Genomic DNA, 23,002 nt, shown 5'->3' with positions numbered 1-23,002 from the left:
TTGGGACCCAGCAAGGGAGCTAGACACAGGGGCTTTTCCGCAGGGTGCCAGTACTCCTTTTCTTTTTGCGAATACAGACTAACACGGCTGCTACTCTGAAATCTGTCCTTATGACCACAGTTGCTCTCACCCCAGGGCCTGGCAGGACAGTCCCAGAGAGATGACTCTGTCTCTCTGCAATTCAACGTCTCCACCCAGATGGGTCCAGTCCCCTCACCAAATGCAGCCTCGCCCGGGGCAGACACAGCACAGCCCCAGCCCAGTTGTTTACACACAACGTTAGCATCCTCCATGTCCCAGGAGTCACCACAAACTGTTCCCCAGGAGCCACGGTACCAAACCTCCACTCTCCCCGAGCATCTGTCCTCTCCTCCCACGACGCGTAACTTCTCCTGGTCTAGAAATGCAGAAACCTCACATGTTACTGGGACAACTTAGGGACCAAGAGGGAGACAGTGAGAAGCAGAGATACCTGTGCAGTTTGGAGAGTTCGGGCATTCGGCAAACAGGGTCTGAGTTGGTTTTGCTTTTTTTCCAATGGAGAGAAAGTGCAGAGGTGAATGCACTGGGCTGTGTGTGTGATGTGGGAGTAGAATTTATCTGTATTTTAACCCCCTAATTTCAGCACTGTGAGAACTGAAATGTGAACTCTGGGTCATTTAATAATTAATTTCCTATTCAGCTGTTACTCAGACACACAGGCCGACATGCACCCAGACTTGTGGGGGATTCCAGTTCGGACCCAAACTGCACAGCCTGGGTCCATCTCTGATAGTTCATCCCAAAAGGATTAATAACCACAGAGCTGCCTCATGACTGTCTCTAGGGAGAGGCTTTTCTTGGCTCTCAGACTACCTTATCGCAGTGTCCAACACCGGTCTCTTTTAAAATTAATTGATTAAATTCCATGTTTGTTGTTAATCAGACAAATGGGTATTCCTATAAAAGACTGTGAAAATATGTTTGTATCTTGTGTTGAGAATTTAAATCTGCCTACACTGAGATGTGAACAACAACAAAAGTGCTCTCCTAACCCTTCAATTAATTGAACACATCGTGTACATGTGGGTTTGCATGCGCGCATGCAGGTAGTTTCAGAATTACCAGTGCAAGAAATATGGGTCTCTTCTGCTCGGTTATCACACGACCTGGGATCCCAGGGCTCTGATGGGCACTGCCAGAGGGAGCTGTGCTGCTCACTGCATGCAACGTGGTCCAGCCACGTGGGACCAGAACCTGCTCCATATTCAAAGTCTCTTGCAATCTGCCCTTTGTCCCCACAGTTCAGCTGTTTGCAGACAATTGCTGGGGTGACTCTAGACATCTGATTGGAGCAAACACTGCCCCACGTCCCATTGTAGAAAACCTCCAGCCGCCCTGCACAGTCACTGTCGCTCACCAGCCTCAGATCTGTGAACTCTAGAAGGAAATGCACAAAAGGGGAATTTAAATCGTCTGATTCTCAAATGAATTGGGGTGTGAAGAGTGAAATCCCAGCAATTCCTAACAATCCTGTGCATCATTCTGCAGGAGCAAGTGTCAGAAGCACTCAAGGAATCAGAGACTCTTTTGGACACCACAGGCCCCCTAGAAATACAATGGGCATCTCCGGAAGGCCACCATTTACAAGCAGCTACATACAAATTGTAATCGATTAAGGCCAGAGAGGATTGAGATATTGGCAGGCCAGATGCCAGCTCTTGCCCAGGCTGCAGGTATTAGCTGAGAACTGACAATCTCATAGCTGGAGACCAGGCCAGGTCACCTATATGTTAGTTTTGCTCAAAACAGGTATTAGTCTTGTCAGAATGTATTTTGTGCTTAGACTCTATGAAATGGTGGTTAGTTGCTGCAGGCATTAATCTCACTTTTAATCTCAGTGGTCCATGCTACAAAAAAAAATGTAAATGTTGCTTTATAACTGAAAATGTTGGCTCTGAACTTGTGAACTCAGGCACAGGAATCATTCCCCCTCTCCATCCCCAAAGACTATCAAAATCAGATGAGCCATCAAGGATCATCACAATATAAAGGATTGGTTAATGGCCTTATCCCCCCCAGGGAGCAGTACCTGCAGATGGCCTGGTCCCATCACTTTGAAAGCTGGAAGAGGGAAATAAAAATAGTCAATGTGACGATTTTTCATCCTTTTGGTTTTTTGAACTGTGACAGGGCTAGAGACACCAAACTGAAGTCAGAGATCCCACGGGGTTACCCCTGGGTCAGTGCTGAAGGACATTTGGAATTGACAGATCACTACAACTCTGTTACTCCTCGGGTGTAAATGGTGACTCATTTGTGTGTAGATGATTGCTTGCTTTTACCTTGTAAATAGCCATTTTAGTTCTTTTTCCCGGTGAATAAACCTGTCTATAGTTTATTACAGGTTTGGCGACAGGCATCGTCTCTGGTGTAAGATCTAAGGTACCAACTGATCTGAGTAAGTGACTGGTCTCTTGGGATTGAAAGAAACCTGAATGTGGTGTGATTTTTGGTGTAAGTGATCAATTATCACTAAGTCCAGTTTGTCTGGGTGACGAGACAGATTGGAGAGTCTATGGGGACTGTCTGTGACTCCATGGTGAGATAGATTTAGTGATCCAGGGCTGTTTCCTCTCAGCTGCACAGCCATGTGTCCGCACAGCAGGCTATCAAGGGCACGCAGCCACAGGGGCCTGGACTGGAGAGGCACCTGTCCCCAGGCCTGGAGCTGCCGCAGGAGGGAAAGAGGAGCCTCTCCCCTGGCCCCAGGCTGCTGCAGCAGGAGAGGGCTGGGGGGAGTTCTTGCTCCCGACTGCAGCCCCAGGGCAGCCTGCAACCCTAACCCTTCATCCATGGCCCCACCCCATAGCCCCATCCCCAGTGGAGCCCTCACTCCCCCGTACTCCAACTCCCCGCCCCAGCCCTGAGCCCCCTCACAACCCCAAACCCCTCATCCCCACCCCCATCCCAGAGCCCGCACTTCCAGCCAGAGCCCTCACCCTGTGCACCACCACCCTCTGTCCCAGCCCTGAGCCGCCTCCCACACTCCAAACCTCTCGGCCCCAACCCCACCACACATCACCTCTAGACTGGTGCACAGAACAAAATTCATTCCACACATGTATGTAAAAAGTAGAGGGAACATTGGTTCAGGAGTTCACATCTGTTACTGGATTGGTGAAATCTACTTATAGAACACACCAGCAGTTTGGGGTATTGCCTTGTTTCTCACCATCTGCCCTGAGGTGGGCACTCAGTGCCCTGAGCCACTTCACATAGTGTGACAGGGATCATGAGATCAAATAATTGGACCGTCTGTAAAACAGCTGCATAGAGCCTAATAACTTGAGTTTGATGTAAGCATAGCTTCCAGAAAGGCATCCAGTCTAGACAGGAAAACTTCAAGAGATGCAGAATGCACCATTCCCTGGTAGTTTGTTCTGATGGTTAATCACCCTCCCTGTTAAAAACCCAGGCCTTATTTCTGATGTGAATTTGTCTGGTTTCAGCTTCTAGCCATTGACTCTTGTTCTGCCTTTCTGCATTAGATTAAAGAGCCCTTTAGGAAGTGGTATGTTCTCCTTGTGACAGGACTTATGCCCTGTAATCAAGTTACCTCTTGATCATTTTGATAAGCTAAACAGATTCAGCATTTTAAATCTCTCACCGTAAGGCTTTTCTTCAAGCCCTCATATCACTTCTGTGACACTTCTCTGCTCCCTCTCAAATTTTTGTGGACATCAGAACTGGACACAGTATTCCAGCATTTGTCTCACCAGTGCCATATACAACAGTAAAATCTAGTCCTCACTGCTCCTCACTACTCCCCTGTTTATACATCCAAGGTTTGCATTAGCCCCATTTTGCCATACACGGCACTGGGAGTCATGTTCAGTTATTTCTCCACTAGGATCCTGCATCCTTTTCAGTCACTGCTTTCTATGATACAATCTTCTTTAGATAGCTGACAACAGAACCACTAACCTAGGAACCTATCCTTGCAACAAAGCCCGTTGCCAACTGTGCCCACATATCTATTTAGGGGACACCATCACAGGGCCTAATAACATCAGCCACACTATCAGAGGCTTGTTCACCTGCACATCTACCAATGTGATATATGCCATCATGTGCCAGCAATGCCCCTCTGCCATGTACATTGGTCAAACTGGACAGTCTCTACGTAAAAGAATAAATGGACACAAATCAGATGTCAAAAATTATAATATTCATAAACCAGTCGGAGAACACTTCAATCTCTCTGGTCACGCGATTGCAGACATGAAAGTTGCGATATTACAACAAGAAAAGGAGTACTTGAGGCACCTTAGAGACAAACCAATTTATCTGAGCATAAGTTTTCGTGAGCTACAGCTCACTTCGTCGGATGCATACTGTGGAAAGTACAGAAGATCTTTTTATACACACAAAGCATGAAAAAATGGGTGTTTACCACTACAAAAGGTTATCTCTCCCCCCCACCCCACTCTCCTGCTGGTAATAGCTTATCTAAAGTGATCACTCTCCTTACAATGTGTATGATAATCAAGGTGGGCCATTTACAGCACAAATCCAGGGTTTAACAAGAACATCGGGGGGGGGGGGGGTAGGAAAAAACAAGGGGAAATAGGTTACCTTGCATAATGACTTAGCCACTCCCAGTCTCTATTCAAGCCTAAGTTAATTGTATCCAATTTGCAAATGAATTCCAATTCAACAGTCTCTCGCTGGAGTCTGGTTTTGAAGTTTTTCTGTTGTAATATCGCAACTTTCATGTCTGTAATCGCGTGACCAGAGAGATTGAAGTGTTCTCCGACTGGTTTATGAATGTTATAATTCTTGACATCTGATTTGTGTCCATTTATTCTTTTACATAGAGACTGTCCAGTTTGACCAATGTGCACAGCAGAGGGGCATTGCTGGCACATGATGGCATATATCACATTGGTGGATGTAAAATCCAGACTCCAGCGAGAGACTGCTGAATTGGAATTCATTTGCAAATTGGATACAATTAATTTAGGCTTGAATAAAGACTGGGAGTGGCTCAGTCATTATGCAAGTTAACCTATTTCCCCTTGTTTTCCTAACCCCCCCCCCCACCCTTCCTCAGACGTTCTTGTTAAACCCTGGATTTGTGCTAGAAATGGCCCACCTTGATTATCATACACATTGTAAGGAGAGTGATCACTTTAGATAAGCTATTACCAACAGGAGAGTGGGTTTGTGTGGGCGGGGGTGGGGAGAAAACCTGGATTTGTGCTGTAAATGGCCCACCTTGATTATCATACACATTGTAAGGAGAGTGATCACTTTAGATAAGCTATTACCAGCAGGAGAGTGGGGTGGGGGGAGAGAAAACCTTTTGTAGTGATAAACACCCATTTTTTCATGATTTGTGTGTATAAAAGCAAACATCTTCTGTATTTTCCACAGTATGCATCCGATGAAGTGAGCTATAGCTCACGAAAGCTTATGCTCAAATAAATTGGTTAGTCTCTAAGGTGCCACAAGTACTCCTTTTCTTTTTAGGGAAATCTTGCAATATCTCCAGTACTGCTGGGTGAGAGCTGAGGACTTTCTAATGGTGACCCTGGTAGGTAGTTAAACTAGGGAAAGGGAGGCAGAGATAGTCAGGGAGATATCATTCTCAGCAATCTCCTTAAACATCTGCCCCCTCCATTACATTGCCCGGTAACACAGCTCACGTGAGCATTCCCAGAACAGACCTGAGCAGAGAACTCCCGCGTCCTCTTTGTGTCTGCAGTTGTGCTGGCCCCAGCCCCCGGAAGGACACGCCCAGAGATCGGATTCATTCCCAGAGCAGTTCACATCGTCCAGCCAGATCTGCCCGGATCCTTCCCCGTAATGAGCAGAGACAGTTGCATTGATGGCACGTCCACATCCCAGTTGTTTGCAAATGACATTGGAGTCTGACAGATCCCAGGAATCGTCGCAGACCGTCCCCCATCGGCCATTGTAATAAATCTCCACTCTCCCAGCACAGCGACCTGTCCCATTCACCAGTCTGATCTGCCGGCTCCCTGCAGGGATAGGTCCCAGCTGTTAATATGTATTTTCCTACCGAACAAAAAATGTTTGTGAGATTTGGAAATGAATCACCTGAGCAAATGACACCGACGTCCTCAGCAATTCCTGCCTGGGCTGTCTCAGACATGGAGTTGTCACAGAGAATCAGACGAGTCTCATTTCCTGCACACTGGACCCTTCTCAGCACCACAGGCCCCATTCCTTGCTCAGACTTAGTGGGGTTAAAAGCTTTCTCAGCGACTCCACACTGGAGCTGCCTGCACACCACGCTGGCATCGTCCATGTCCCACTGATCATCCAGCACTCTGCCCCACACACCACGGAGGGAAATCTCAACTCTCCCATCGCACCGGCTCTCTCCATTCAGCAGTCTGAGTGATTCAGAGAGACCTGGGCTCAGGAGAGATGGGAAACACACTGAAGAACACTCCCTGTTATACACTAGAAATAATACAGAGTGTGCATGAAATTATGGACTGTTTCTCAATAAGAAGGCAGAAGCCAGTGATCAGAGTGTGTCACAGAGGTAAAGGGAACAACCTCTGTCAGAAGACACTTATTCTTTTGAATCCATAAGTAGAAGGTGCTATAAGGATTGTAACACTCTGAGCTTGACAGAAGGGCTTACTAACAGCCCCTGTAAATGAGTGAGCGAGGGAATTCCTGCAGATTACTGACTGGGAAAATAGTCTCTGTGTGTGGTGGTGGAATGGCTGCTGAGGTTTATAGTCACTTTATCCAGGCTTAAATGCCTGGAAGCCAGTGAACGGTGTCTGCACAAGCACTTAGCAGGTGGGTCGTGAATGATTTAGGCAAGTTTGCCTTGAGGGAGTTTGGCCAATGGAAGAGCAGGATTCCTGGTCGTCAAGAACAGGTTATTTTTGGTAAATTCCCTTAGTTCCCTCTGATCTTTACTCAGTAGGTAGCAACTTTCTTGGTTCACCTGGGTCCAGTACAGAAGCTCCTAGTGTTATACAGGTTTCAGAGTAACAGCCGTGTTAGTCTGTATTCGGAAAAAGAAAAGGAGGACTTGTGGCACCTTAGAGACTAACCAATTTATTTGAGCATAAGCTTTCGTGAGCTACAGCTCACTTCATTGGATGCATCCGATGAAGTGAGCTGTAGCTCATGAAAGCTTATGCTCAAATAAATTGGTTAGTCTCTAAGGTGCCGCAAATACTCCTTTTCTCAGTGTTAGATAGTTCCTGACACAGGTGGTTCTGACTGGAGCTGTCCCCTGAAGTGTGGTGTCATCTCTGAGTCCAACATGAGATTCCAGCTGATCAATTCACACCACACTAAGTACGTTGTGTGTGGGTCAGGGAAGGAGACATGCTCTCTTGGTGAATATTATGACTCCCTTGGGATGTGAATCTCGGTATTTGTGTGTGTCTCAGAATCAGTGAGTCCTACAGCAAGGTGGTAAGCTAGGAATTACTCACCGAGTTCAGACCCAGGTGCAACCAGGAGAGACTGAAAATGTTAAAAGACAACAGCAGAGTCAGTGCAGGGCACACCCACTGGCTGTGTTGGGTACAGTATATACTAGTTTGGCAACCTGATGGGTGCAGTGTGTGTGCGGTGGGTCCAAACAGCTCAAGGATCTTGGTAGCCAAATAACATTTCAAGGCTAAGAGTGAAATCCTGGCCCCATTGAAGTCTATGGTAGAACCTCCTTTGACTTCAACGGAGCCAGGAATTTGCCCTGAGACTGGACTAGGAGAATGCCTGCATGCAGCTAGTGTAGTGCAGGGGGGTGGCCCGTGGTCCACCCAGTTAGCATCCAGACCCACCCAAATCAGGGCTGAAGCCCCCAGAATCAACAGGCTGGGACTCCCACCCCCAGCTCGGTGTCCGTCAGCCTGGCTGCATCTTTCTCCTGCCGGCGCCGTGCGCTGCTTCCCTGGTCTCTGACCCAAGCACTAGCCCCACGGGGGGTGTGCCTTGTGAGGGTAGGTCTGGGTGGGACTAGTGCTGGGGCTGGAGACCGGGGCAGCAGCTCCCGGCACCGTCAGGAAAGAGACATGGCTGGGCTGACGGACACTGAGCCAGGGTCAGGAAGGGTGAGCAGAGCTTGAGCCCTAGTGGGACCCCCCTTTGCAGAAAAGGCACGCCTAGGTGACCAGATGTCCTGATTTTATAGGGACAGTCTTGATATTTGGGGCTTTTTCTCATATAGGTGCCTATTAGTTCCTACCACCTGTCCAATTTTTCACATTTCCTATCTGGTTACCCTAGGCACGCCCCGCAGCCTGTGTGCCCCGGGCAGCCTCAGCTTTGGGTGCCTGCCAAGTGGTAAGGGCCGGCTGGAAGGGGTGGAGGGAGGAGAACCCCCCTCCCTCCTGTCCCCTTCCCAGGGCACCGGATTCCTCCTGCACCCCTCCCTCTGCTCCTCCCGTCACTGCCCACCCCCAAAAAGCTGAGGCCCAGCCAAGTTTCCTGTCCTAGGTATGCCACTAGTGTAGTGTGAGGGTAGAGAGTAGATCTGGGGCTTTCTGAGGAGGCTCATGGACATAACTGGGTACCACAGCCCCTCAGGAAGGCCGGATGGGATCCCGGCAGATGGAGGTTGTATGGAAGGACCAGGTGTTCTTCCTTAGAAGGGATTCTCCTTGCAGCAATTGTAGGGAGAAATCAGCATCTTCATGTGCTGAGGAGTTCCCTCCGAGAACCAGGGTCTGGGCTGAGTAGCTAGTTAGGAGAGGCAGGGCAGGGCTGCAGGGAATTCAGTAAGGAATGCAGGTAGCAGTCTCTGTGAGAAGCAGGAGAACTGCCAGGTTTTTTGCCCCCAAGGCACAAATTTAATCAGTTGTAAAGAGGAGAGTAGACGTCTGTTGAGAGTTCTGGGCAGTGCCATATAGGCTTAGTCGTGGTGTGTAACGGCACCAGTGACCCTGGCCTCTGTGGGAGACAGTCCTGGAAGCTACGTGTCCATTATTAGGAAGAAGGTTGAAATCCAGGGCTTCTGCAGTAGGTTTCTCTCTAAGGACCCCAGTTCCAGCCAGGCAAGAAGCCCTATGAAGACTCTGTACATGGATCTGAAGATGGGGCAGAGGGGGGAGCTGAAACTTCATTAAGCAGGAGGGGTCCCTGCAGTGAGGGGAGAAGCAGATGATCACAATGGCCTTTTTGGGTCTTAAAACTCTACGGATCTATAGACCCATAAGACGGGCTCCATTTAGCCACAAGGGAACCAGATTGGGTGGCCATTAAAATTAATTTTCTAGTGAATTATTTTCCCGCAGGGCCCTGGCCACTTTTAGTGCCCAGGATGGATAAATCGGGGTTGAGCAGCGTCAGGCTGTTGCTTGTATGACCCCTGCCTCATTCACTTTAGAAACTGGAAGGCCTGTGGAGAACAAGCAGGGGAGCGCAGGAAGAACTAGGATGCTCTTGTTAAGAGCAGTGACCGTCATTCAGTAGAGCTCAGTTCTGTTCCTGCCTCTGCTGCAGACTTCACAGGTGATGCTGAGCAGGTCTCTGAAGCCAGTTTTTATGGGGTCTGATTTGCAGAAGTACTGAGTATTCACAACTGCCGCTAGGCTCAAGACAAGATGTGGCTGCTCCACTCTTCTGCAGTCAGGCAGTGTGGTCGGGCGGAACGAGCACAGGGCTGCAAGTCAAAACACTGAGTTTTATCCTGTCTCCGCTGCTGACTCACTGCCTTGGGCAAGTCACTTGGCTTTTCTCTCTCCATTTCACCGTCTGTAAAATGGAGCTGGGACATTGCACTCTGTAGGATTTTATGAATGTATGCTAATGAGTGTGAATATAATGTAACTGAAATATGCTTCATGCAAAAGGTCTTTTGTAAGGTATCATTACAAAGCTTATAATCTACTGAGTGTGGTCATCCTATTTGTATAAATGTATCACTCGTGTATCTGAAACTAGAAATATGAAATATAAACTCTGAGGTCCTATTGTAGTTATGCACAGTGTGGGCCATTCATGGTGGTTTGGAATCTTAATGGCTCCCATTAACCAGGAGAATCGACTGTAGATGGCTGTGTTTTACTTCTAAATCTTCCTGTATACTGGCAAGCAGGTAATGAAGTCTTACAGTGACATGTGATCTTGGCACCTGAACTTGAATCCCTCTTTAACCTGGTGCTTTTCCATTGAAAAGGAGGGGTGGGAACCCAGAGAGGGACAAAGGATTCCCGCCTTATGCAAAAGATATATAAGTGAGTGAAACAGAACAAACTGGGCAGCCACCATGAGAAATCCCCTCGCTACCACCTGAGCTGGAACAAGAGCTGTACCAGGGAAAGGATTGTGCCCAGACTAGGAAGGCATCCAGTCTGTGAAAGAAACTTATTGAAACATCTCTGAGGGTGAGATTTTATCTGTATTCAGTTTTATTACTGTATTAGGCTTAGATTTGCGTGTTTTATTGTATTTTACTTGATAATTCACTTTGATCTGTCTCACACTACTTGGAACCACTTAAATCCTACTTTCTCTATTTAATAAAATCACATTTTACTTATTAATTAACCCAGAGATGTATTAATACCAGGGGGGCGGTAAACAGCTGTGCATATCTCTCTCCGAGTGTTATAGAGGGCGGACAATTTATGAGTTTACCCTGTATAAGCTTTATCCAAGGTAAAACGGATTTATTTGGGGTTTGGACCCCACTGGGAGTTGGGCATCTGAGTGTTAAAGACAAGAACACTTCTAAAATTGCTTTCAGTTAAGTCTGCCACTTTGGGGCACGTGCTTCAGACCCTGGGTCTGTGCTGGAGCAGACTGGCATGTCTGGCTCAGCGAGACAAGGTGCTGGAGTCCTAAGCTGGCAGGGAAAGCAGGGGCAGAAGTAGTCTTGGCACATCAGGTGGCAGCCCCCAAGGGGTTTCCGTGATCCAACCTGTCACAGGAGATAATAATAATACTTCCCCACCTACTTCCCTGGAGCTTGGTGAGGCTTTATTAATGTCTGGAGAGTACTCTGAACACATAAAACTCTGCAGAAATGGTGAGTACTCTGGAGAATCAGGCCCTGAGTGTCTCAGGTTGCAGCCCAATCACCCCAAATAAGTCGTGAGTTGGGAATTTGGGCTTTAATCATTGTAAGTACAATTTTCAAAAGAATCTAAATGATGTAGGAGCCTAAGTGCCATTTTCAGAAGTGACTTGGGCAGCAAGAGGGGGAAATCTGTATGGTTCTTGGACTCCTATGTTACTAGAGAAAATAGGATTTAAATCTCTAAGTCACTTAGGGACTTTTGAAAATGTTATTCTTGGGCTTCTAAGTGCCTAAGTCACTTTTGAAATGGACCTCATAAGAGTCTGCTCTCTCCTGGGGTGTTATGAAGACAAATTCATTAATGTTTGTGGTGCATTCTCATACTAATGTAACAAGCACAATAGAAAAGCCAATGAAGAAATGAATAATTCTGTATTCAGTGCAGTGTTTGTACGGTCTGTAGAGTGAATAAAGCCCTGGGTCACAGGTTGAATGATGAGGATAAAAAGAAATATTCTACAGCTCCTCCATCCCCTGAGCACCATCCTCCCTGTGCATTGCATTTCAACTTTTGGAAAATGAAACATTCAATTTCCCTTTCCAGTTTTTGGATGTACAGGTTTGTCACTTCCTCCCCCTTTCTATTTTTTCACAGAATCAGAATATTAGGATTGGAAGAGACCTGAGGAGGTCATCTAGTCCAATCCCCTGCTCATCTTTTCTTCCACTCTAAAATGTTAGAAAAAGGAAAAAATGTGTAAGAAAGTAAGAAAGCAGGGGAAAAAATCTTTGGAGTTTTTTCAATTGGAAAGGTGTGAAAAAATTTAAAAAAATCCTTAGTGAGTGAAAGCACTACTTTCTCTGTGGTGGGCTACCAAAAATACCCCCAGGAACTCACATGAGAGAAAGGAAATGCTGATTTTCAGCAGTTTATAATTCAGCCAAACCTGGAAGGAATCTCACTGCAGGAGGAGAAGGCACCTCCCTGGCCCCAGCACTGACCCCTTCCCAAATTGCAAAGGCTCCAGCCATCAAGGAAGGTGCGAGAGCTTCTCAAGAAGGTGCCGAGAATATTTTATCATAGAAAGTGTGAAGCAAGCTCCATATTGGGAGTCACTACCAGCTCCCCCTCTAATTACTATTGGAGAAGGCTGGGGACAATGAATCGGTGACATTGATGTAACCCGAAGGGCAAAGTGCTGCCCCCGCTCCGCTGCCCTGCGTCAGGACAGAGTTGCTGATGTTTTTACTGGAGAATCCAGGGCTTTCCCCACTCACAACTGTTCTTTTGTGATGATATTATTGACTTAAATTTTTTATTTAATATATTTACGGTTATTTTCTGTGCTTTAGGGTCTAGCTCCCCCTCCCCTTGCTGTGTCCTGAGGTTCCCCTGCTCTGGGGCAGCATCACACACTGAGCGGCAGGTGTCCTTAATCCAGCATCTCTCTTGCACTTACCTGAACAAATCACACTGGCATCATTTTCGTGTGAGCACGGAGAGGCCCCCAGGGCAGTAACAGAGCAATGCCCCAAATGGGTTTCAGTCCCTTTGCAGTGAAATGTGTCTGTCCAGACAGAGCCAGTTCCCTTCCCAAAATACCCTCCTCCTGGGGCTGATACAGCGAAGCCACAGTCGAGCTGATGACAGAGAACGTTGGCGTCTGGTAAATCCCAGCGTGAGTCACAGAGGGTTCCCCAGGCACCAAGAACCTGGATCTCCACCCTCCCTGAGCATGCTGTGCTGCCGTTCACCAGCCAGAACCCTGTGTGCCCAGGGGAGAAGGGAGAAGAGGTTTAGAGAGGGAGCATTTAAGATATTTTCTATTAAATAATAAAGAAAAGGAAAGTTGGGGGGATTGAACCCATTCCCATTATATTGAGTTGTTTAAGTTTTACTGGAAACTGATAGCAGCTTTGTTATCCCAGCTCCCTACAGAGTGAGATCATTTTTTTTGCTGCACCCTACTCTAGAATACACACGACTGGGATTTTAGAGACATTGTGCCAAATTCTTACGTGAGCATATGACACTTGCATCATTTGCATGTGAGCACGTCTGACTCCCGTGTGATATCCTGGGACAGTACACGAGGTGTGACTCATTCCCTACACACTGGAATTCCTCAGTCCAGATTGGTCCATGTCCTTCTCGGAAATGAGCTCCTCCTGGGATAGATAGAGCTGTTCCAAACTCTAGTCCATTACAGATAACACTGGCAGCTTTGAGATCAAAGTGTGCATCACAGATTGTAGCCCAGGTGTCTCCATGTCTTACTTCCACACGTCCTGAGCAGGCACTGTCCCCTCCAACCAGCTGGAGCTCAATGTGTCCTAGAAAGCCAATGAAGGATGAAAATTACAAAGGAGCCTCAGGGAGTTAGGTGTTCCACTGCCTTAGAACTTTGGCCAAAAGCCTGTCCTGGTGCAGTGGGACAGTGCAAGCAGCAATTAGAAATTTTAAAATAAAACAGTGTACAACAAATGGAAAGAGGGGAATCCAATAGCAATCGATATACATTGGAAGTTCTGAGATATAGAAAATTGATAAGGGAAGCTAAAGCTATCAGGAAAAACTTCACAGTTGGCAGGGCTAGGAACAATAATGACCATTTTTTTTCAGTATATTAGGAGTAAAGACAAACAAACAAACAAATCCTAACAAAAGTGTAGCCCATTACAAATGGAGATGGTAAAATAGTTTATAATGATGCAAATAAGGCAGAAGTGTTCAATAAACATTTCCAGTTTTGAATAGAAGCAGGATGTGTATTCAAAGTATGTGAAGAGGGTGAACCACTCTGCAGTCTGTTGGTAACTAAGGAGGATGTTAAACAGTATCTAGTAGGGATAAACTTTTTTAAAAAATCAGCAGGCCTGAATAGCTTATAAAATCTTGGAATAAATAGAAATGTAGGACTGGAAGGAACCTCACAAAATCATCTAGTCCATCCCCCTACACCAAGACAGGTTTAAGTATACCTAGTCCATCCCTGATAGATGTTTGTCTAACTTGTTCTTAAAAGTCACCAATGACGGGTGAGACGGGTTCAGTCACAGACACCCCCTTGGGACTGTCACCTGATGTTCTGAAATTACCTCTGAACCCATTTTCCCTGCCAGCTTGGGACTCCAGAACCTTGCCTTGTTGAGCTAGACACGCTAGCCTGCTGCAATACAGACCCAGATCTGGTCCACACCCCGAAAGCTGCAGGCTTCAACCAAAAACTGCTCAGCAGGTCACCTATCTCCAACACCCAGACACTCAGTTCCCAATGGGATCCAAATCCCAAATAAATCCGTTTTACTCTGTATAAAGCCTATACAGGGTAAACTCATAAATTGTCCACCCTCTATAACACTGACAGAGAGATATGCACAGCTGCTTGCTCCCCCAGGTATTAATAACTTACTCTGGGTTTATTAAAAAACAAAAGTAATTTTATTAGGAATAAAAAGTCGGATTTTAGTGGTTTCAAGTAATAACAGACAGAACAAAGTCAGTCATCCAGGAAAATAAATCAAAAACACGCAAGTCTAAGCCTAATACATTAAGAAACTGATTACAGGTAAAATCTCACCCTCAGAGCTGTTCCAATAAGCTTCTTTCACAGACTAGTCTCCTTTCTAGTCTGGGCCCAATCCTGGTACAGTCCTTATTAGTTCCACCAGACATCTGAGGTGGAAAACAGGGGCTTTTTCATGACTGGCAGCCCTGTCTGTCCTGCTCCACCCCTTTTTATAGCTTTGGCACAAGGTAGGAATCTTTTGTCCCTACCCCTCCTTCTAAATGGAAAAGTACCAGATTTAAGATGGATTTAAGATGGATGTCCTGTGAGACCTCATTGTTCATTACCCACAAGCTGGCCCAAACGTACACAGGAAGGCTTTCTGTTAAATAAACCATCTACAACCAATTGTCCTAGTCAATGGGAGCCATCAAGATTCTAAACCACCATTAATGGCCCATACTTTGCATAATTACAATAGGACCTCAGAGTCATACTTCATAATTCTAGCTTCAGACACAGGAATGATACATACATACAAATAGGAGGAATATATTCAGTAGGTTATAACTTTTGTTTTGATACCTTACATGAGACCTTTTGCATAAGCATATTCCAGTTACACCATATTCACACTCATAAGCATATTCCCATAAAACATATGGAGTGCAATGTCACAACGGGGATTGCACAACCTCCCTAGGTATCTTGTTCCAGTACTTAACTATCCTTATAGTTAGAAAGTTTTTCCTAATATCTGACCTGACTCTCCCTTGCTGCAATCTAAGTGGATTACTTCTTGTCCTACCTACCCATTGTAGAGAGAAAGCCCAAAACTGGACACACTGCTCCAGCTGAGGCCTCACCAGTGCTGAGTACAGAAGGACAATTACCTCCTCTGTCTTACATATGACTATTCTGTTTATAAAATCCAGAATAACATTTCCTGTTTTCAAAACAGCATTACCCATTTCAGTCTGTGATCCAGTATAAGCCCAGAACATTTTCTGCAGAATTGCTGCCTAGTCAGTTATTCCCCATTTTGGATTTTTTTCATTTGATTTTTCCTTCCTAAGTCTAGCACTTTGTACTTGTCTTTACTGAATTTTAATTTACTAGTTTCAAACCAATTCTCCAATGTATCAAGGTCATTATGAATTCTAATACTCTCATCCAAAGAGCTTGTGACCCCTCCCAGGTTTGTGTCATCCACACATTTTATGAGTTTATTCTCTACTCCATCATCCAAATCACCAATGAAAATATTGAATAGTTCCAGGCCCAGGAGAGTGATATTATTGATGTATCCATAGGAACACAGTGACCAGAGAGAAAAGTGTTAAGGCAACTAAAGGCCAAAGGGCATATGTCTTACCTAATCCTCAGCATTTCCCTCAAAACCTGGGCTGGCCCAACCTATCCCAGGTACCCCTGCTTCTGGGGACTGGGTTTCAATCTCCTTCCCTGCAGATCCTGCCTCTCCCTCTCTGTTCATCAGGGCTCTCCTTGTCATAGTTCCCAAGCTCTTTGTTTAACTTTTCCACTTGAAGGGCCCCTCCCCTCTCCCAAGCTAGGGGGGTTGTGCCCAGCTAGGTCAGAGGCAAAAGCCCTGAGGGGCCGGATCCGATCCATGGCCATAGTTTGCCCACCCCTGACCTACTGACTTCAGTTTACAGCAGCATATGCTCAGCAATTCTGCAACCAGACCCCCACGGTTACAAGGGGCCACCCATAAAATGTGGAACACACAATTAATGACCATCTGTGAAATATTTGGTTTCAGAGACTTGCCAAGCATCACATAGGATCTCTGTGGCAAAGGCAGGGAGAGAATCCAGTTCCTCAGGGCAGGATTCAGCTGCCTTAACAAGAGACCCTCCTTTCTCTTTCTGCAATCCCCTGCCTCACACACAGCACACTTTGCAGTTTCTGCAACCAATGAGGCAGGGTCCTACACAGACCAGCCTCCTTCACGCCACAACCAACCCTGATTCAGAGCCCTGTCGAGCACAGGCGTAGTTTGACTGCTGTGTTCGGGGGGGGGGAGAGAGAGCGCACACACACACACACACACACACACACACACAGACACACACACACACACACACACACACACGTGCATGCTGAAGCCAGTTATCTTGGCTCACTGACTCTCCCTCCCCCCACCCCAGCCTGCAGTGGTCTCTGGGCTGCCAGGGCTGGGGGAGGGGCAGGATGGCTCAATGGGTGAGCCCCAGCTGCTGCTCTCTGCTGCAGCGACCAGAGCTTGGGAGCTGTGGCCACTCCAGCACCGGCTGTTGCAGAGATGTTGCTGCTCTGGGGCCTCCCAGGGCCGTTGCAGCCGCCTCCCTGCTGGGGCTGCTGCTGCCGAGAGGACGCCACATGCTGGGCTCCCGCTCCCCGCTCCCATTCCTCTCTCTCCTTCTCTTCCCATCCCACCCCCTTCACCTGCCCGCTGCCCCGTGCCCCATCCCCCTTTCCCAGTGTCCTCTGCCCCCTGCAGGCACTCACCGCTTTACCGGAAACGGGCAGGCACTAGGACCCAGGCAGCCGTGCACAGCTGCAGAGCGACAACCCGGAGCAGCTACTCTCAGCCTCAGGAGAAGTGGCTCCACCCCCCCCCACCCCCGTTCCCTGCACCAACCCCGCGTGCCCCCCGCATGCCTTTCCTCTGCCAATGCCCCCCTGCACCCTCCCAAACTATGCCCATGCTGTCTGTCCTGTGCACTGAATGAGGAAGGGGTCTCATGGAGAAAATAGCTTCTTATCCTGTAATTAAAGACGGTATCTTAACGCAGATGTACAAGTGGGCCAAAATAAAGTTACAAAGACAACTTTAATTCTGCCATTTCGTTATTTTTTACAGCTCAACTTTGCAAACTTAATGTGCCTTAAAAGTAACGTTTTGTGCATAATTTCCTAGGTTTTTAAAAAAGCAAACTGAAAAAACAGAAGTTCCAAGATGCGGAATCATGTTGCCACTCTCCGGATGCCACCCGTCTCAGTTTTACCCGGACAGTCCGTTTTTTGGCTTCTGTGTCCGGGTGTCATTTAGGGTTGCCAGGTGCCTGGTTTTCTACTGGAAAGTCCGGTCAAAAAGGGACCTAAATGACGCCTGAACCAAAAATCTGGTTTCCATGCGGGGGTGGGGGGAACCGGGTCATTAATCTGTGCCAGCCCCTGCTCAGCCAGGGCGGCTTCGTACCTGCAGGCCGGCTGCTTGAGACGATCCAGCGAGTGACGAGGGGAGAGGGGGAGTGAGCGATGAGGGCAGAGCCTTGAGGGGAAGAGGCAGAGAAGGGGCGGGGCCTTGAGGAAAGAGGTGGAGCAGGAGCGGGACCTTGGGGGAAGAGGGCATTGCCTTGGGAGGAAGAGACAGGGCAGGGGGTAGAGCCTCAAGGATCCGGTTACCAGCCATGAGAAAGATGGCAACCCTGTGACACCCACATGGGTCATCAGCAGGGTTGGAACCTTTAGATCCACCACAGAAACCACTGCCACTTGAGCTAATGGAGTAACTGACAGTAGTAGTAGGTTGTCATCCTCCTTGTGGACAAGCACTAGAGGAGGATCAGAAAAGTTTTTTGGAGAGTTTGACAGATATTTGCTGACAGCAGGGGAATGGCAAAACTCAGAGATCCTGGTTCCATTCCAGGCTCTGGAGCGGTGTGTGTTCTGGTAGTGACAGACCCGTCTTCCCCTGTTCCCTGAAGCCTAACCCCTTCTGCCCCATCCCCTCCGAGCAGTCCCTGTAAGTTACGTTGCTCTGGGGAAAGGGGTTGTTTTCACATCCCTGAGCGATGTAACTTACATCAACGTAAGCAGTAGTGTAGACAAGGCCTCAGTGTGCAGCCACACCGTCCACATGGACACTCGGTGCATGGCAGGACAGTGCAGGGTAGATTTACACCCCGGCTTGCCATGCACTAAATGTTCATGTAGATCTGCTCTCAGTCTCCCACAGCCCACTCTGGCTGCTTATTCCAGTCTCGTCACCCAGTTAGTCTTAGACTCCCCCGACACCCTGGTTCCTCATCTGGTCTGTTTCCTCACCCACCTCCAGTTCCTCCTTATTGGTTCCCAGTCCCAGACTCCTCCCCCAGTCAGTCCCAGTCTCCCCCAGCTCCACAGCTCCTTGCTCAGTACGTCACATTCTCTCTCCCCACCCAATCCCTGTCCTAATTGCCCTGCCTAGCCAGTCCTAGTCTCTTGCCCCCTCCTCCCAGTCCCAGGCTCCTTGCCCAGCCAGTCCCTATCTCCCGCTTTCTCTCCCAGTCCCAGTTTCTCTCCATCCACCAACCTCCAGACTCAGAATATTCCCCCTGCATCCTTATCCTCTTCTACTTTCCCCTGCCACCCCGGTCTGCATTCAATTCGGGTAGCTTCCTCCTCACACTGCCGAGGCCCAATACGTGGATACAGTCTCCCTCATCTCCATTCTAGTTCCTGGTGCCACTCTGGCCCACAGCAGCCAGGAGCATAATTTCAGCATAATTTTATTGGTTACATATCTTGCCACTGCTGCAGCCCCTGTTGGGGACCGTCACCTTCTTGTGGTGAAGGGGCTTGTGTGCTCCAATGAGCCTCAGAGCTATGTTGTCGGGAGATTCATTTTTCTTCAAATTTGGTATAATGAGAAGATTCCGGAAGACTTGAGAAATGCCAGCATTGTTACAATCTTTAAGAAAGGAGATAAATTGGAGTGTGGAAATTATTGTGGCATTGACTTGCTGTCTGCAGCAGGGAAAATTCTTGCCCATCTCCTCTTAAACTGATTACTTCCCCTTGCTGAGGAAATATTGCCGGAATCTCAGTGCAGTTTCAGACCATCCTGCTGGTCAACCAATATGATCTTCATTGCCCACCAAATCCAGGAAAAGTCTCGGGAGCAAAATCAGGACCTGTACATAGCTCTCATCGATTTGACAAAGGCCTTCAATTCTGTCAATCGCGAAGCCCTGTGGGAAGGTGCTGGCCAGATTTGGCTGCCCTCCAAATTCTAGTAAAGGGCCTAAGGCATCTTCATGGTGAGATCACTGCCACCGTTCTCTGTAATGGCCTGGAGATGGATCCTTTCATCATCAAAACTAGGGTTAAGCAAGGATGTGTTATTGCTGAAACCCTGTTCTCCATGTATTTAGCAGTCATTTTGGTCCTTGATAAAGACCTCCTCCCCACTGGAGTTGACATTCAATATAGAATGGATGGGCTGTTTATTAATCTTTGACATTTCTGCTCAAAGTCTAAAGTCCTCAGGGTTGCCATTACTGATCTTCAAAACGCTGATGACTGTGTCATCATCACACACACTGAGAATGACCTTCAGTCCACACTGGATTTTTTTGCACACACTTACCGAAGCCTATGACTCTCACTCCATATCAAGAAAGCTAAAGTGCTCCATCAGCCTGTTTAAGGTCTTGCACATGAGCCACCACAAATCACCATCAAGGGACAGACTTTGGAGAGAGTTGAGGACTTCTGTTACCTTGGTAGCCAACTTTCTCAAAATGCAAAAATTGACAGTGAGATCCAGCACAGGATCCAGTGCACAAGTGCTTCCTTTGGAAAACTGCTCTGGTGCATTTTCACAGACCATGACCTACGGGAGGAAACCAAGATCCAGGTCTGTGAGACAATTGTTATTCCTACACTCCTTTATAGACGCAAAACCTGGGTGACCTATCAACAGCACCTCAAGAGCCTGGAGTGGCACCACCCACGATGCCTCTGGAAGATCCTTTGCATCAAGTGGGAAGATCGCTGCACTAACACCAGCATCCTCATTGAAGCAAATGTCACCAGCATTGAAGCAATGATCCTCACTCACCAACTCCGCTGGGCTGGACATTGTGTGCGGATGCCAGACTCTCGCCTCCCAAAACAAGCCCTCTACTCTCAGCTCACCCATGGTCAAAGATCCCGTGGTAGTCACAGGAAACCCTACAAAGAGACACTGAAAGCGTATCTCAAGAAAACGCATCACAAGCTGGGAGGAGCAAGCAACCAACCGATCTCAGTAATTCCACATCCTCCAAAAGGCAGTGGCCCGCTTTGAGGAGAAGTGCCTTGCCCTCGAAGTTGAAAAGAGAGAGGGAAGGAAGGAAAGAAAAAGAACTTTCTCCCAGCAGACAGCTGACCCGTCAGGAAACATCTGTACCTACTGCGGGCAGATCTGATTCCAGGATTGGACTCCTGAGTCGTCTCAGGACCCAGATGTAAATCTGTGGTAGAGATCATCCTGGAATGGAGGGATCGCCCATGATGGTGAAGCTGCTGCTGCAATCAGTGAGGCTGTGGGCCTACAGACAACAGACTCTGTCACTGTGCATCCCTGATTCACTCCCTGGGCACCATCCAGCCTGTGCACTGACTGAGGCAAGGACTTTGGCAGAGGAGAATGTTTTGGCAAAGTTTTGTATTAATCCAACCAGAAATGAAAACTGAAACTGGACGAGAAGGGATTGAGAGAGACAAAATGGCTGAGGTAACAGCTTTTATTGGACCCTCTCCTGTTGGTGAAAGAGACAAGCTTCTGAGCTGACACACAGCTCTTCTCTGTCAGATCAAACGTTTCTCTCTCTCCAACAGAAACGGGTCCAATAAAAGATATTGCCTCACCCACCTTGTCTCTCTAATATCCTGAGACTAACATGGCTACAGCAACACTGCATATCAGAAGACGACTGTCAGTTTTGGGAAAGTTTTCTAGTATTCTGTCAGGTCAGCATCTCTCAAAAATCGCTTGGTGCAGAACCATCACAGCTCCCGTATGAGTTTGTTCTCAGTGATATCTAGTGCACAGGGCAGTTTGTCAACAGACGACTGGCTATTTCTGGAATAATTCTGAATGGATCCAATCTTGAGTCCTTTATTCCGTTTCTACTCAGTCTGTACAACGCAAACTCACATTACAGTTGTGACGTTATTGCCATGAACTGTGACCGTATAGATCATTGTCTAGGGGAAGGTTGTAGTTTGCTGGTTATTATTACGCTGCCTGTATGTGTGTATCATTTTTGTATTCGAAGTTATGAATATTGGCTATGTACTTATTTGATGTTAAGTAGCCTCAGCGAAGCATTTGGTCGGCTTCTGGAGAAAGGACTATTCTCAGTAAGTGCCCAATCAAGAAACACTTAACTGACAATGGACTTTGGGAGACATCGATCCACATCTGAGCTTTCCTGGGAACATTCAAACTAACATGTAAACAATGGCGTCTGCCTGCAAAAAGCTGAATCATTCATAGACATGACTTGCCCAGGTGACTGCAAACTCCATCTTGTGGAGGGGATTTTACACAGGAGGACAAGGGGGTTTCCAGCCACAAGAGAAAGACTATATAAGCCCCTGTGGAACTACCCTGCCAGCACGGCAGGGGTTAAAGGGAGCCTTTGGACCCAGCTAGCCCCACCCTGCTGTACCCTGCAGCCAATGCCAGGGCTTGGGGGTTAGAAAAGGAGAGAGCCTGGCTCAGTTGAGGGCTGATTGGAGAAGAGGCAGGAGCTATCCCTACCTGAGGGGAAGGGTCACTAGCCTGCCAGCCAGGGCAGCCACCAGGGTGTAATCTCTGTCTCCCCAGCCAAGGGGGACTGTGGAGGAGACCTAGGAGCCTCCAGCAACTAAGGTAACTGGGTCCCTGAAGCCCAGAGATGTGGTGGGGTTCAGTCTCACCAAACTTACAGCTTCCCCATCTGAAGGAGCCTGAGACTGCAGCATGATGCTACCCAAGATCCACAAAAGGGTGCTATCGGATGCAAGCCACCCAGCAAATGGGACTAGAGGCACCAGGCTCCAAACAAAAAGGACACTGGTAGGAAACAGCCCAGAGCAGAGAATTTAGACTCCCTGCTAAGAGACCACCCCTATTCAGGGGTTGATGCATTCAGAGTCCTGGGCTGGGACTTGGTAGAGAAAGAAGGCCTGGGTTTCCCTACCCCATTGCCTAAAAGATTGAGGGAAATTGATCTTCTAAACAAGGAACTGGAGATCAGGAGCACCAACCACTAAGCAGCCTAGTCTTTCAGGGGCCCTGTTACAAACCTGAACTTTATTCTCACTACAAACATGTAGCTCTAGCTGAGATACAGATGCAGTTATACAGAAAGAACTTTTGCTCTGTTACCCCTTTGTTTGTGTACAGCTCCCTCCTCCCAGTGAGGTTTAGAGAAGAAAACTCTCTGTTGGGCACTTGCTAGGTGGGCAGCACAAGGCATTGTGCTGTTGTTATTTCCAGGTTAGGGGGGTTACATTGGTGAAGGTCGATCTGTTTTCTGCAGAGTTGCAAAGTCCTGACAATGAAGCTCATTTTTGTAAAGTTCCTGCCCAACCCATCTTTTTATTGTTTAAAAATACTAGGAAATGGGAGCTGTAAGCAGGGTCTGAATGAGTTCTCCCCTGACAGCTGCTGGGAGGAGGAGATACTTTGGGAGCAAACTGTATTTACTTGAACACACCTCCTCTGCCTAGATATCAGCAGATAGAT

At 47.6% G+C, this 23,002-nt stretch overlaps 1 protein-coding gene across 1 annotated transcript in view; it reads right to left on the bottom strand.

Moving 5' to 3' along the window:
* LOC144268913 (antigen WC1.1-like) overlaps positions 1-23,002 on the bottom strand; it is a 45,298-nt gene that overhangs the window by 13,076 nt on the left and 9,220 nt on the right. Inside the window, exons 3-9 of the mRNA XM_077824243.1 lie at positions 13,020-13,339; positions 12,466-12,775; positions 6,106-6,423; positions 5,712-6,026; positions 1,107-1,419; positions 473-537; positions 84-397 (exon numbers count right to left, since the gene is read on the bottom strand). Of these exons, the coding sequence (XP_077680369.1) occupies positions 84-397; positions 473-537; positions 1,107-1,419; positions 5,712-6,026; positions 6,106-6,423; positions 12,466-12,775; positions 13,020-13,339 (1,955 nt within the window). The remainder of the gene's footprint in view (positions 1-83; positions 398-472; positions 538-1,106; positions 1,420-5,711; positions 6,027-6,105; positions 6,424-12,465; positions 12,776-13,019; positions 13,340-23,002) is intronic.

The sequence above is a fragment of the Eretmochelys imbricata genome, chromosome 1, assembly GCF_965152235.1.
Source record: "Eretmochelys imbricata isolate rEreImb1 chromosome 1, rEreImb1.hap1, whole genome shotgun sequence".
NCBI lineage: Eukaryota > Metazoa > Chordata > Testudines > Cheloniidae > Eretmochelys > Eretmochelys imbricata.
This window is presented reverse-complemented; position numbering and strand designations above follow the sequence as displayed.